Here is a 15,980-nt window from a genome sequence, read left to right as displayed (position 1 = left end):
ACGCATATGTAAGTCGTGCCCAGATATGTAAACAGTGTTCAAACCACACATGTGAGGCATCGCCACGATCGTTAGCATTAGAGCAAAAATTCTAGTACTAGACCTCCTCTGTAACTTAACATGTAACCTGTAAAAACAAAACAAAAAAAACAAAACAAAAAAAAAGTTTTAAAGCATCAGCTAAATTTTTAAGTACCGTAGTTTGTCACCATGCCACAAGTGTGAGCAATTTTAAAGCGTGACATTTTCGGTATTTATTTACTCAGTGTAACATCATCTTTCACATCATAAAAAAAAAAAAAAAAAAACAATTGGGCTAACTTTACATTTTTGGTTTTAATTCAAAAAAAGTAAAAAAAAATTCCCCCCCAAAAAATTGCTTTTCTAAGACCGCATCGCAAATATGGTGTGACATAAAATATTGTAATGACTGCCATTTTATCCTCTAGGGCGGTGGTTCTCAACACATGTCCTCAGGACCCAACAGGCCAGATTTTAAGTATTACCTTTGGGGAGGTGCAAACTAGGATACTGCAATCACTGAGCAGCAAATTATATCCAGTGTTAATTTTGTCAACAAAAAAAAACTAAAACATTTTAGTCTACTAAATGAATACTATTTTAGTTGACTAAAATACGACTAAAACAACGGAGATTACTAAAATTCAAATGGCATAATATACTATATACTATACTATATCTCTTTATATATAAATATATAATATGTATATCTCTCTATATATAATAAAATATATAATAAAATGATCTCTCATCGCACGGCGTATATTTCTGCTCCGTTGAGAACTTTTAATCCCTCCTCTGACAGTAATGTGCAATTCCTCACATTGCCCACAAGAGGGAGATGTTTCCCACCATTCTCCATAATAAGGAGCAGCGCCTGGCAGCCTCTTACCCGCTAGTCAGGGAGACCTGCAGGTTGTAGCAGGGGATGAGCGGGGCCTCCGAGAACTCAAACAGGAAGTCGTCTTCCTCCTCCTTCTCCCCTTCCTCCTTCTTGGACGTCTCGGAGGGGTCTAGGAGAACGTTGTGGCAAACTTCATCCTTCGCATCTGCAAAAAAATAAATAAATAATGTTCCTGCAAATTACAATGACCTGAGGATTCCGCCTCTCCCTTGTAGGAGATGAGCGCGGGTCTCCTTCCTAGTCTGTGCTGGGGACCTCTGCTGGACGCTGGGTGTAATGCTAAGAAGTAGGGACTACGACGACGGCTCCCCAGCATTCATGTCCTTTAAAGCTGAACTTTAGACTGTTTATAAGTGGTCTCCCCTGGCACCTTCCTACTTTCTCTCATCAGCATGCTTATGACCTTAATAAAAAATAAATAAAAATCTTTGCATTTTCATTACAGGCCTTATTTTAGACCCGGTGATGTCACATCGCTGGGTCTCTGCGCTTCTCTATGCAATGCAGGCAGATCATGGTTGGTGGGAACTTCCTGAAAACATCTGAGCCCTGATGCAAGCAGTAGCCTGGCTCTTGGGAGGAGTTTTGCAAAAAAGCTTAAAAAAAAAATGCCTTGATGGGTGGAGGTCAGACTTGGCAGGATGTATTTTCATGCAGACCAGGCTAGGAAATTCTGACATGCAGGGACATTTTTTCAGGGGAAGCGCGCCCCCCCCCCCCCCCCCCCCCCCAGACGACCGCACATCCAGTTCTGGGAAGGAATCTATTGACGTCCTTCAAACCGTGCTCTGTAGTCACTGTGTTTGAAGGACTCCACTGATCACAGATTGGGGTAAAGAGCCAATCACAGCAGCTCTTTACCCTGTTATCAGCTGTGTCCAATTACAGCTGATCATGATGTAAACACACTTGCCGGTTATCAGCATTCCTTTCCTCATGCTGAGGAGAGATGGTAACTGGCTAGTGTGACAGGGGACATCTACAGTGTCCTGATTATCAGAGCAGCCCCAACAGTGCCGCCCACCCGTCGCCCCCATGGGGGCCCCACCAGTGTCGCCCAACAGTGTCCCACCAGTGTCGCCCAACCGTGTCGCCCAACCGTGTCGCCCAACCGTGCCGCCCAACCGTGCCCCCCACCCGTGCCCCCCACCCGTGTCGCCCAACAGTGCCCCCCACCCGTGTCGCCCAACAGTGCCGCCCAACAGTGCCGCCCAACAGTGCCCCACCAGTGCCCCACCAGTGCCCCACCAGTGCCCCACCAGTGCTACATACCCTCTGCCCTGCTGACTCAGTCCCATGTGCCGATGACCCCATCCTCTGCCCCATTGACCACTTATGTGGCATTTGGATGAATCATGTTTCAGGGTCTGAGATGGGACAAATTTAGATGGTGGAGGGGGGGTTGCAGCACAAAGAAAAAAACAAAATCCACCACTGCTTACATGGGATGCTCGGCCTCCGTGATTAAAGGAATGGAAATCAACGAATGAAAAATGGGCGGGACAAGGCTGAGAAGGGCTCAATGATGCTGGACATCCACCAGCAAGGAACCGGCAGGGGAAAGGCTCCGACTTGCTGCAGCTTCTAGTGCACATGGTGAAGAGCTCACAGTGTGCAGTGATATCAGAGTAAAGCCATTTTAGCCCAGGAGAGAGTCAACTGAACATGAGTCTTACCTAGTACGGAGCTACTGTAGAAGTCCCATGATGCCCGGGGGTCGCCATCGGAGCGTCCTTGCAGGTCTGACAGGTAATCTGTACAGAGAGAGAAGATAGACCGGTGAGAGTCAGGAGAAGACAAACATCCAGGTTCCGGGATACGGAGCTCTAAGCCAGAACTACACCCGTGTCAGTGTCTGGAAAGTGAACGGTGCGCCCTCCACATCTAAACCCAAGGATGGATATCTAATACACTGCACCATAGACCACATGCACACTGTGCGTTTGTCCTGTGTGCATCCAATCCCGGCGTGCCAGGGGGCACAGGTGCCGTACTCAATCCCCCTGCCTGAGGCTTATCATAGTCCAGTATTCCGTGTTCTGGTCATACGTGCCAGAACACACGGACCCCAAAACCCAGGAACAGCCAATCAGCCACTGAGTACTTCAGCCCCTCACAGACTCTGGCAGGCTGCCGGAGGTGGGGCCACTTCCATGCCCCCCCCCCCCCCCCCCCCCCAAATGGCAGGATTGAGTGCCCAGGGTGCAGGTGATCTTACCAGTCTGTTTTTGTCTTTAGACCCCCCTCCCCCCCCTTTATTTTCACCTGGTGATGCCAAGAATAAAGGTCCTAGGGTGACAACGCTCAATCCTGTACTGTGTCTATGGAGGGGCAGTGTTGTCACCGCAGGGCAGAGCTACCAGCAGGCCAATCTCACCCAGAACCAGGAGCCCCCACTGTGCAACCTGCTAGAACTATATACAGTGCCTAGAGTATAATACGTCTATATCCCGAGCTCGATACGGGCTATATACACCCCGAGCTCGATACGGGCTATATACACCCCGAGCTCGATACGGGCTATATACACCCCGAGCTCGATACGGGCTATATACACCCCGAGCTCGATACGGGCTATATACACCCCGAGCTCGATACGGGCTATATACACCCCGAGCTCGATACGGGCTATATACACCCCGAGCTCGATACGGGCTATATACACCCCGAGCTCGATACGGGCTATATACACCCCGAGCTCGATACGGGCTATATACCCCGAGCTGTAGAGGAATATATAGCTAGTGCATACGGCTCCTCGTTGTGTACAATAAGTGGAGTTGCAATTTAGGTCACATGACTAGAAAAGATCAGGTTCTCCGGTGCAAACCCTGACCTGTGACCCCCAACATACCGCTCAGGAAGGTCCTCATGGCTTCACTGCTGGCCAGTTTCATGGGCGTCTGTCCAGAGTAGGTGGCCAGCGTAGGATCGGCACCATAGGAGAGAAGAAGCCACACCGTCTCTATGTTGTCATTGACCACCGCGTCATGTATGGGCCTGTCAGAAGAACATTGGGTGATGAGTGATACAATCCATTACATACCCTCCAAACAATCCCCCTACAAGACTATTATACATTAGGGTGGTTGGTGTTCGCTCTGATGTTGTTTCAGGAAGCTATGTAGCTCCCACCAGCCATGATATGCCTGCATTGCATAGGGAAGCACAGAGACCCAGTGATGTCACAGTAACAAAAAACAAAAAACAAAACAAAAAAAGTGTATAATGAAAATTGCCTGCCTTTACACGCACATGAACTTCAATAGCATCCCAGTCTTAGTCCGTAGGGATCAATATTGAGTTGGCCCACCCTTTGCAGATATAACAGCTTCAACTCTTCTGAGAAGGCCGTCCACAAGGTTTAGTAGTGTGTCTATGGGAATGTTTGACCATTCTTCCAGAAGAGCATTTGTGAGGTCAGGCGCTGATGTTGGACAAGATACTTTTGGTAATATAGTGTAAAATATATATATATTTATTATTATCAAACTTGATGTCAATCTTTAAATATTTTAAATACTTAGTATTTATCCTCTCACCACCATGGATGTCAGAGGTTTCTATGCTCGGAGCGCACTCAATGTGCACTCCCAGCACAGGGAACCTGGCTGACAAGACTGCCCCAGGTCCAAAGTAATGATAAAAAGCCAGCAGGATTGGATACCGATCATGTGAGAGGCAGTGAGTTTCCATCTAGATAAAGGAAGGCCCGTAGACGTGGTGTATCTGGATTTTGCAAAAGCATTTGACAGTTCCTCATACTGTAAACGTTTATTGTACAAAATAAGGTCCGTTGGCATGGACCATAGGGTGAGTACATGGATTGAAAACTGGCTACAAGGGCGAGTTCAGAGGGTGGTGATAAACGGGGAGTACTCGGAATGGTCAGGGGTGGGTAGTGGGGTCCCCCAGGGTTCTGTGCTGGGACCAATCCTATATAATTTATTCATGAACAACCTGGAGGATGGGGATGGGGGAAACAGTTCAATCTCTATATTTGTGGACGATACTAAGCTAAGCAGGGCAATAACTTCTCCGCAGGATGTGGAAACCTTGCAAAAAGATCTGAACAATCTAGGCAACTACGTGGAAAATGAGGTTCAATTTAAAAAAAATGTAAATAATGTATTTGGGTGGCAAAAATATGAATGCAATCTATACACTGGGGGGAGAACCTCTGGGGGAATCTAGGAAGGAAAAGGACCTGGCGGTTCTAGAAGATGATAGCAGCAGCTTGGCATTGCTGAGCCTAACGAAGCAAACAGAATATTGGCATTAAAAAGCGGATCAACTCCAGAGATGAGACAATAATTCTCCCCTCTACAAGACTCTGGTCCGGCCGCACCTGGAGTATACTGTCCAGTTCTGGGCACCAGTCCACAGGAAGGATGTACTGGAAATGGAGCGAGTACAAAGAAGGGCAACAAAGCTAATAAATGGTCTGGAGGATATTAGTTATGAGGAAAGGTTGTGAGCTCTGAACTTATTCTCTCTGGAGAAGAGACGCCTGAGATGGGATATGATTTCAATATACAAATACCGGACTGGTGACCCCACAATAGGGAGAAAACTTTTTCACGAAGGGAGTTTAACAAGACTCGTGGCCACTCATTAAAATTAGAAGAAAAGAGGTTTAACCTTAAACTATGTAGAGGGTTCTTTACTGTAAGAGCGGCAAGGATGTGGAATTCCCTTCCACAGGCGGTGGTCTCAGCGGGGGAGCATTGATAAATTAAAAAAAAAACTATTAGATAAGCACCTGAACAACCACAACATACAGGGATATACAATGTAATACTGACATATAATCACACACACATAGGTTGGACTTGATGGACTTGTGTCTTTTTTTCAACCTCATCTACTATGTAACTGTTACAGCCAATCACAGTCATGTCACGTAATCGGGCATACCCAATAGCCCAGGTAAAGACACACTGGGGAAGGGTGAAGGGAGTTCGGTAAAGTCTCTAATTGGATATATAACCAGGGACCGCTATATAAAACTCTACATCAGGGGTAGGTGACCTCATCACTTCAGCTGTGGTGAAACTACAAACCCCATCATCCCTCTGCCTCTAGGAGTCATGCCTTATAGCTGTCAAAAGTCTTGCAATGCATCATGGGACTTGTAGTTCTACAACTGCTGGGTGTACCGAGGTTGCCTACCCCTGCTCTGTATACAAATGCAGCCTGTGCCTCCTGCCTAGTAGTGCTGTGTAGTGATTGCACTTCACTGTTCCTCTTGAGTAGAAGACACCCCCCCCCCCCCCCACACACCCCTGGGAAGACTTGCACCCGTCTATCGCCAGCTTGCTTTGCGTACTAGGAAATGATTGGCAGCCGCCCTCAGAGGGGTTGTCACTGGCTCCTGGGCCTGACTTTGCCCTTCATCATGTGACGTTGTGCAGTGCGTCCCTCCACCATGACAACCGCAGAGGGCGGAGCCCAGTACCCGGCTTCAATCGTATAGATTTTGCATTCAGGGCTTTTGAGACGCGTACGTCAAAACATAAAAAGGGGCGGGGCGACGATTACAGCTGTTCAGCCGCCGTGCCGCGTCCCCGGGATCCCCTTTTTAAAAAAAAATTGAAAAAAAATATTTATATCTGACCGGCATGCGCCTTTAATTTTTGTCCCCGGAACTCCAACAATGCGACTTATAAAAATAGCGGCTACACAAAAGCGAGCGTGGAAGAATGCAATTAATCATCTGTCACTCAAGTATTAATTATGCATATGCAATTAAGCAGCTACCGCTTCGCACATTTTTTTTTTTTTTTCTCTACAGGCGCTACAATATGCGAGAGGCGGCGAATGCCAGCCGTCCGCTTCATCCTCCCAACTCCCCCGAATCTCCCTGCGTCCTCCAGAGTGCAATAACTCAGTTGTGTTACATCCTGTATGCACGATCGCCATGGAAACCGCAGGCCTTGACTGGGCAGGCGACCATCTTGGAACTTTTCCTGGGAGGCCCCCCTGGTCACAGCGGAGAGAGAGAGAGAGCCGTCAAAAGCTCCAGTGACTACGCGGTTTGGGTGTGCGATACCGATTGCTGTGGATTAAAAAAAAAAAAAAGGGAAGCTCCACGTTCAGCGACGTCTTTTATCATCCCTGTCTGACACATTCCCCGAGTCCAAGATTCCAGACATTTATTAAAAAAGTTTCTCCTGGCTTGGTCCTCAAAAAAAGGTTCAAAGGCCAGGACCTGGCGCAATCTGCTTCCAAATATAGTGGAAACGATACAGCACACGGGGTGATAAATAGGAATTTTGTACTCGCTGTAAAAGCCACTGAGGGACACGGGAGGTCTTCACTGTCAAGTTGTTGAGTTGTACTTTACAATCTTCTGAGGACAAAACTCGTAGGGGAGGGATAACGGCCTACGAAGTCGCAGCATAGTGGTTTTGAGCTTTTGTTACCCTGAGATGCTTACAAGTATATTTGCATTAAATTACTTGGCGTTATTGGCCACTATGGCCGTCCCCATGGCTATATAACAGGGATATGCAATTAGCGGACCTCCAGCTGTTGCAGAAACTACAACTCCCATGAGGCATAGCAAGACTGAGCCACAGCCACAAGCATGACACCCACAGGCAGAGGCATGATGGGACTTGTAGTTTTGCAACAGCTGGAGGTCCTCTAATTGCATATCCCTGCTATATAAGAACTGGCAGACATCAGCGATGAGGACAACTGCGGGAGCCCGCGTCAGAAAAGGACTGGAGAAGACGGCAGCAGAGGGAGAAGACCGGGAGGAAGAAGACACGTGGCAGCTACTACGGGGGACATCCTTTACTTTTAATAAAAGGACTTGTCAAAAACTGTCTCTTGTTTTTATTTACACTACACTTGGGGTGAATGGATAGGGTACAATGTACCCCATACTCATTCACATTGGGGGGGGGGGGGGGGGGGAGCGGGATCTGATAAGTCCACTGCCCGGGGACCTCCACAGTCGCCGCCCAGGGTTGTCGGGAAGAGGCTCTTGTCCCTATCAACATGGGGACAAGGTGCTTTGGGGTTGGGGCAGAGGAATGTTGATATAATAGTCTGGGGAGGGTAGAAGTCTGGGGAGGGGGGCGCTCACTCCCCCCCCCTTCCTGACCTGCTGGGCTGCGTAATCTGATAAGGGTCAACACTTGTTTTTTTTTTTTTGGCGTGGGGTTCCCCTCAAAATCCATACCAGCTTCGGTCTGGTATGGTCCTGGGGGTGGGGGGGGAGGACCCCCGCGGTTTAAAATTTTGGTGTGGGGTTCCCTTTCAAGATCCTCAGAGCACAAGTCGGATCATTTAAGATGATGATCTGACTTGCAATGCAAAGGTCTTTACAACTGTGGGAGCTCTGAAAGACCAGAGACTAAGAACAGTAGACTGATCCTCTAGAGCAGAGGTCTCCAAACTTTCTAAAGAAAGACCCAGTTTACTGGCCTTCAGACTTTAATTGGATTGGACTTTGGCCTTTGGAAGTAGAAAATGTACTGATGTCAGTGGGAGGAATGGTGCCCCATGGATGGTGTCAGTGGGAGGAATGGTGCCCCATGGATGGTGTCAGTGGGAGGAATGGTGCCCCATGGATGGTGTCAGTGGGAGGAATGGTGCCCCATGGATGGTGTCAGTGGGAGGAATGGTGCCCCATGGATGGTGTCAGTGGGAGGAATGGTGCCCCATTGTTGGTGTCAGTGGGAGGAATGGTGCCCCATTGTTGGTGTCAGTGGGAGGAATGGTGCCCCATTGTTGGTGTCAGTGGGGAGGAATAGTGCCCCATTGTTGGTGTCAGTGGGGAGGAATAGTGCCCCATTGTTGGTGTCAGTGGGGAGGAATAGTGCCTCATTGTTGGTGTCAGTGGGGAGGAATAGTGCCCCATTGTTGGTGTCAGTGGGGAGGAATAGTGCCCCATTGTTGGTGTCAGTGGGGAGGAATAGTGCCCCATTGTTGGTGTCAGTGGGGAGGAATAGTGCCCCATTGTTGGTGTCAGTGGGGAGGAATAGTGCCCCATTGTTGGTGTCAGTGGGGAGGAATAGTGCCCCATTGTTGGTGTCAGTGGGGAGGAATAGTGCCCCATTGTTGGTGTCAGTGGGGAGGAATAGTGCCCCATTGTTGGTGTCAGTGGGGAGGAATAGTGCCCCATTGTTGGTGTCAGTGGGGAGGAATAGTGCCCCATTGTTGGTGTCAGTGGGGAGGAATAGTGCCCCATTGTTGGTGTCAGTGGGGAGGAATAGTGCCCCATTGTTGGTGTCAGTGGGGAGGAATAGTGCCCCATTGTTGGTGTCAGTGGGGAGGAATAGTGCCCCATTGTTGGTGTCAGTGGGAGGAATAGTGCCCCATTGTTGGTGTCAGTGGGGAGGAATAGTGCCCCATTGTTGGTGTCAGTGGGGAGGAATAGTGCCCCATTGTTGGTGTCAGTGGGGAGGAATAGTGCCCCATTGTTGGTGTCAGCGGGAGGAATAGTGCCCCATTGTTGGTGTCAGTGGGAGGAATAGTGCCCCATTGTTGGTGTCAGTGGGAGGAATAGTGCCCCATTGTTGGTGTCAGTAGGAGGAATAGTGCCCCTTTGTTCCTGTCGGCAGGAGGAATAGTGCCCCAAGGACCGGATAAAGTCAAGCATAGGGCCACATCTGGCCTCTGGGCCGCAGTATGGAGACCACTGCTGTAGATGCAGCGCAGAGCTTTCCGCGTCATTAAGAGCCAAAACAATCTATAAAATCTTGACCAATAGCAGAAGACTTCTATACCTCAAGCAAAGTGTCTTCAGGATGACACAGAATCAGCATTAGAAATGGTCGCTGCAACCAACTGCATGGCCGTCTCGAGGGCTGCGGGGGGATCAGCAATAGACACGGCAGGGGAAGGTGCAGGAGGTCACCGAGTGCTTCTACAGTCATGACTGGTGAGGAACTGGGTGATGGTGACCACAAGTCTGGTGGAACTGGAGTAGTAGTGATCCAGGTCAGAGGATAGAGGCCTCGGCCTCAACCAGCAGAGTGAAGATGACCAAAGTCACTGTAGATGGGTAGCAGGAAAGGATCGAAGACTGGAATTCAATGTGGTTGCTCTAAAGACTTCTAAACCCAGAAATGTAATATTGCAGCCATTTACCAGGAATGGTGAGAAAAGTAAGGCAGCATAAGGAGGACACTTACCAATAAGACTCACAGCTGCATAAAATACGGCACAACATAAGAACTGATGACTTTTCAGCTACTGCAGTTCTATCCATAGAGAAGAACGTCTTCCAGCACCGAGTCATTATTAGGAGACATGTTGCTATGAAAGCAAATGACGTGAAGTCATCCGGCTGCGAGGACACGGAGGACCGAGGACGGCAGACAAGGTGAAATGGGAAAAGATGGTGAGAAGGGAGACCAAGGGACGGGAAGGTCGGGTGCAGGAGACAGGGGAAGGAGGATGGGGGTGGAGAGATGATGCCTGGCATTGCAGAACCAGTGGCTCAGCATCTCATGCCACTTCATGTTGTTGATGTGCTGAGCATCTCGGCAACGTCTCAACATCACAATTAATAACTAAAAAAGGATCGACTTCATAAGGTGACGGGAAAAAGATCTCTTCAAATACAAATAAGCTGGTTTAAAATCTCTCATGCCCCCTGCAGACTATCGTGTGTTCCCCTAACATTATCCCATCAGACTAGGACTGGGCAAAGCCAAGCTCTGAGCACAAAAAACACACATACATACATATCAATCACACATATACACACATACACTCGCTGGCCACTTTATAATTAGGTACACCTTGCTAGTACCGGGTTGGACCCCTTCTGCCTTCATTCTTGGTGGCATAGATTCTACAAGGTGTTGGAAACGTTCCTCAGAGATTTTGGTCCATAGTGACATGAGAGCATCACACAGTTGCTACAGATTTGTTGGCTGCACATCCATGATGCCGATCTCCCCACCACATCCCAAAGGTGCTCTATTGGGTTGAGCTCTGGTGAGTGTGGAGGCCATTGGATGAGGTCTGGTGAGTGTGGAGGCCATTGGATGAAGTCTGGTGAGTGTGGAGGCCATTGGATGAAGTCTGGTGAGTGTGGAGGCCATTGGATGAGATCTGGTGAGTGTGGAGGCCATTGGATGAGCTCTGGTGAGTGTGGAGGCCATTGGATGAGCTCTGGTGAGTGTGGAGGCCATTGGATGAGCTCTGGTGCGTGTGGAGGCCATTGGATGAGCTCTGGTGAGTGTGGAGGCCATTGGATGAGCTCTGGTGAGTGTGGAGGCCATTGGATGAGCTCTGGTGAGTGTGGAGGCCATTGGATGAGCTCTGGTGAGTGTGGAGGCCATTGGATGAGCTCTGGTGAGTGTGGAGGCCATTGGATGAGCTCTGGTGAGTGTGGAGGCCATTGGATGAGGTCTGGTGACTGTGGAGGCCATTGGATGAGACCTGGTGACTGTGGAGGCCATTGGATGAGACCTGGTGACTGTGGAGGCCATTGGATGAGACCTGGTGACTGTGGAGGCCATTGGATGAGACCTGGTGACTGTGGAGGCCATTGGATGAGGTCTGGTGAGTGTGGAGGCCATTGGATGAGGTCTGGTGAGTGTGGAGGCCATTGGATGAGGTCTGGTGAGTGTGAAGGCCATTGGATGAGATCTGGTGAGTGTGGAGGCCATTGGATGAGGTCTGGTGAGTGTGGAGGCCATTGGATGAGGTCTGGTGAGTGTGGAGGCCATTGGATGAGGTCTGGTGAGTGTGAAGGCCATTGGATGAGATCTGGTGAGTGTGGAGGCCATTGGAGTACAGTGACCTCATTGTCCAGTGGTGAGATGATTGGAGCTTTGTGACATGGTGCATTATACTGCTGGAAGGAGCCATCAGAAGATGGGGACACTGTAGTCATAAAGGGATGGCACGGTCAATAATACTCAGGTAGGTCGTGGGTTTTAAACCATGCTCAAGTGGTACTAAGGGGCCCAAAGCGTGCCAAGAATATATCCCCCCCACCATTACACCACCACCAGCCTGAACCGGTGATACGAGGTAGGATGGATCCATGCTTTCATGTTATATACTCCAAATTCTGACCCCATCATCTGAATGTCGCAGCTGAAATCGAGACTCATCAGACCCGGCAACGTTTTTTCCATTTTCTATTGTCCAATTTCGGTGATCCTGTGCGAATTGTTGCCTCAGTTTCCTGTTCTTAGTTGACAGGAGGGCACCCGGTGTGCGTCTTCTCCTGCTGTAGCCCATCTGCTTCAAGGTTCAATGTGTTGTGCCTTCTGAGATGGTATTCTGCATACCTTGTACGTAACAAGTGGTTATTTGCGTTACTGTTGCCTTTCTATGATCTTGAACCAGTCTACTCATTCTCCTCTGACATCAACAGGGCATTTTCCTCAACATAACTGCCGCTCACTGGATATTTTCTCTTTTTCGGACAATTCTCTGTAAACCCGAGAGATGGTTGTGAGTGAAAATCCCAGTAGATCAGCAGTTTTTGAAATACTCAGACTGGCCCGTCTGGCACCAACAACCATGTCACATTCAAGGTCACTTAAATCCCCTTTCTGATGCTTGGTTTGAATTTCGGCAAGTCGTCTTCACCGCATCTAGATGCCTAAATGCACCGAGTTGCTGCCATGCAACTGGCTGATTAGCAAATTGTGTTGCCAAGCAATTGAACAGGTGTACCTAAAGTGGCCGGTGAGTGTATATATTGCTAACTAGCCACTGGTCAACTGTGTGCAAAATGCTTTTGAAAACCTACATAATCACTGTGTGACATCATCATAAATATCAAGAGACCACGCCCCAAAGCGACTTACTAACCGGAGTAAGATCCTTGAGGCATGAGAAAAGTGCTGGCTTTGGAAAGGCAAAATCAAGGCGGTGAAAATGGTCATCACCGTCTGCAATTACACCAGCCAACAATAGAGGGAGACACGCCCAAAATCGAGCAGGTTGAACAGACACAGGCTGATGGAAACCTTGTATACAAATCAGGTGCACTAAAGCTGAATACACATTATACAACTTTTGTTGTTCAATTTCCTTTAGATTAACCTTTAATTATGTAGTACAAGGACCTACAACATTGAAAGCCATTCGGTTTGACCTCATCATATATGGTTTTGGTTATTCCCATTACAAGGAATGTAAACATAGCTTGTAATAGGAGTGGTGCGTGACAGGTCCTCTTTATGGAGAGATGTGGGGTTTAGGATAAAATTTTTTTTTTTTTTTTAAATGGACGATCTCTTTCCAGCCGCGCCCCCGGTATGGTTTACTTCAGGGGGTCTTCAAACTACGGCCCTCCAGTTGTTCAGGAACTACAATTCCCATCGTGCCTAGTCATGTCTGTGAATGTCAAGAGTTTTACGAGGCCTCATGGGACGTGCAGTTCCGCAACAGCTGGGGGTGCCGTAGGTTGAAGATCCCTGGTTTACTTCCACCGGCCGGACGTGACGTCACAAAGTCGCGCCCAGGCCTCCGAAGGTCACAACGTCGCGCCCAGGCCTCCGAAGGTCACAACGTCGCGCCCAGGCCTCCGAAGGTCACAACGTCGCGCCCAGGCCTCCGAAGGTCACAACGTCGCGCCCAGGCCTCCGAAGGTCACAACGTCGCGCCCAGGCCTCCGAAGGTCACAACGTCGCGCCCAGGCCTCCGAAGGTCACAACGTCGCGCCCAGTCCTCCGAAGGTCACAACGTCGCGCCCAGGCCTCCGAAGGTCACAACGTCACGCCCAGGCCTCCGAAGGTCACAACGTCACGCCCAGGCCTCCGAAGGTCACAACGTCACGCCCAGGCCTCCGAAGGTCACAACGTCACGCCCAGGCCTCCGAAGGTCACAACGTCACGCCCAGGCCTCCGAAGGTCACAACGTCACGCCCAGGCCTCCGAAGGTCACAACGTCACGCCCAGGCCTCCGAAGGTCACAACGTCACGCCCAGGCCTCCGAAGGTCATAGAGATGACTGGGGACCATCTGGAAATCTCTATGATAAACGTCCGGTGGGCGGCGGGAGGGGGGGTCTTTATTACAGGACAGTGTGTGTAAAACCCTCCTCCACCCCATTTATGATGTTAGTAGTAAAAAGGTTAAAGGATAAGCAGTATACTGCACAGCGCTTCTCTGCCACTCTGCTCTCTTCTCCTACCAATGTGAATCTTTACAGCACAAATGATTGGCTTCTCCTCTTGCTCTCACAGTCGGAGCTCTGCTGTACAGTAGACTGCAAGGGGTTGATACCAGATCACATTCAGGTACTTACAGTTTGCATTCCAAAGAGATTTTATATTATCCATGCCAACTCTACATTCGTGTTGCAAATACCCTACGCTATTCATAAAATCACCATTAACCTCTTCGCGCCGGCACATCCCGGCCCTTTTAGAGGCTTGAAATCACATGACCGCCGTGATTGGCTATCACGGCGGTTACGTGATCCAAAAGCTCCCCATTGAAAGCAGAGATCGGGAGCATTCAGTAAGGTGCCGGTAACTGTGCCAGGAGCGCGCAGCATGCACGCTCTTGGCACAGCTCTAGTGACAGCAATTCACGCAAATATGCGGCCTCTCACCACCGAGATGCCACATATTTGCGTGCAGCCGGCGCCAGGGGGGTTTGCATTCAAGAGATTTTTCTTTTATCAATGCCAACTCTACATTAGTGTTGCAAAAATCCCCCACTATTCAGACAATCCCCATTAACCTCTTAGCACCCGGGGTCTCCCGGCTCTTAAAGAGGTTTATGATGCTGGCGGGGCTTAAGATCACGTGACCACTGATGGGCCGTCACGTGATCCGAAAACTCACCGTCGCAGGCAGCGAATTGGAGCTTTCATTAAGGTGCTGGGAAATGTCCCGGAAGCGTGCAGCGGCCGCGCTCTCGGCACAGCTCTAGTGACTGCAAATCATGCAAATATACGGCCTCACGGTGCCAGGCGGCCACATACTTGCGTGCGTGCGGTGCCAAGGAGTACAGAGCGTTTTTTTTTTTTTTTACTTACCGGGTCCCATCCTGAGCGCTGCAGTTGACGTTGGCCCCGTTGTACAGAAGGACCTGTAAGATGTCGGTCCAGCCGCGTGAGCAGGCTTCGTGCAGGGCGGTGTATCCTGCGTTATCCCGGTGGTTGATGTCTCCTGGATCTCGCTGCAGACAGAACAGCACCACATCCTGGAGGAAGGAGGGACAACAAGACTTCAAAGACTGCGCCAAACTGCCGATGGCAGCACATTCCTCCCTTCTACTGTTCAAAACAGACCACGAGTGCAAGGGATTAAAACATACGGCTTCATCAGACCGTCACCGGCCCACAGCTTTTCTTTTATTCTGTCTGTCCGGAGTCACCCTGAGCTCTCTTGGAGAAGGTATGGAAAATATAGACTCTCAAGGTCGGTATACGTACATACAGTACATATGTATGCTTGGCCTGCCATGGCTTAACGTAGACCTTCACCCCCCCCCCCAAAACAGAAAAACTGACTCTGCCCACATATCACTGCATACCCCTTCCATTAATGTCACACAAGCCACTTCTTAGAGCCAGGGGGCCCAAAACTATTCAGTACAAGGGCCACATTGCATATTAGCAAGTATTCATAAGCTGAGAAAATTGGCCATCAGAGCCCTTCCTTACATCAGGTTCCCAACAGAGTCTCCTTTTACATCAGGGCGCCCCCCCCCCCCCCCCACACACACACACACACACACATCAGGGCCTCCATCAGAGCCCCCCTTACATCAAACACCCCTATTAAAGTTGTTCTTACATCAGGGTGCCCATCACAACCCCTCCTTGCATCAAGGTCCCCTTTAGAGCCACCCCCCTCACATCAGGTTCCCCGTCAGAGCCCCTCCTCACAGTAACACCCCTATTAAAGTTGTTCTTACATCAGGGTCCCCATCAGAGACCCTCCTTACATCAACATCCCTATTAAAGATGTCCTTACATCAGGGTCCCCATCAGAGGCTCCTCTTACATCAAGGTCCCCATCAGAGGCTCCTCTTACATCAGGGTCCCCATCAGAGCCTCCTCACACACACACACAAGGCATGGACTGCACACACGCACACACACACACGGCATG

General features: G+C 49.5%; 1 protein-coding gene across 1 annotated transcript in view; it reads right to left on the bottom strand.

Moving 5' to 3' along the window:
* BCORL1 (BCL6 corepressor like 1) overlaps positions 1-15,980 on the bottom strand; it is a 145,756-nt gene that overhangs the window by 3,925 nt on the left and 125,851 nt on the right. The window contains 4 exon segments of the mRNA XM_077484877.1: positions 914-1,070; positions 2,602-2,679; positions 3,780-3,925; positions 14,900-15,066. Of these exon segments, the coding sequence (XP_077341003.1) occupies positions 914-1,070; positions 2,602-2,679; positions 3,780-3,925; positions 14,900-15,066 (548 nt within the window).

Source organism: Lithobates pipiens, unplaced genomic scaffold, assembly GCF_037356315.1.
Source record: "Lithobates pipiens isolate NorthernLeopardFrog02 unplaced genomic scaffold, aLitPip1_a1.2 Scaffold_1, whole genome shotgun sequence".
NCBI classification, from domain to species: Eukaryota; Metazoa; Chordata; class Amphibia; order Anura; family Ranidae; genus Lithobates; species Lithobates pipiens.
This window is presented reverse-complemented; position numbering and strand designations above follow the sequence as displayed.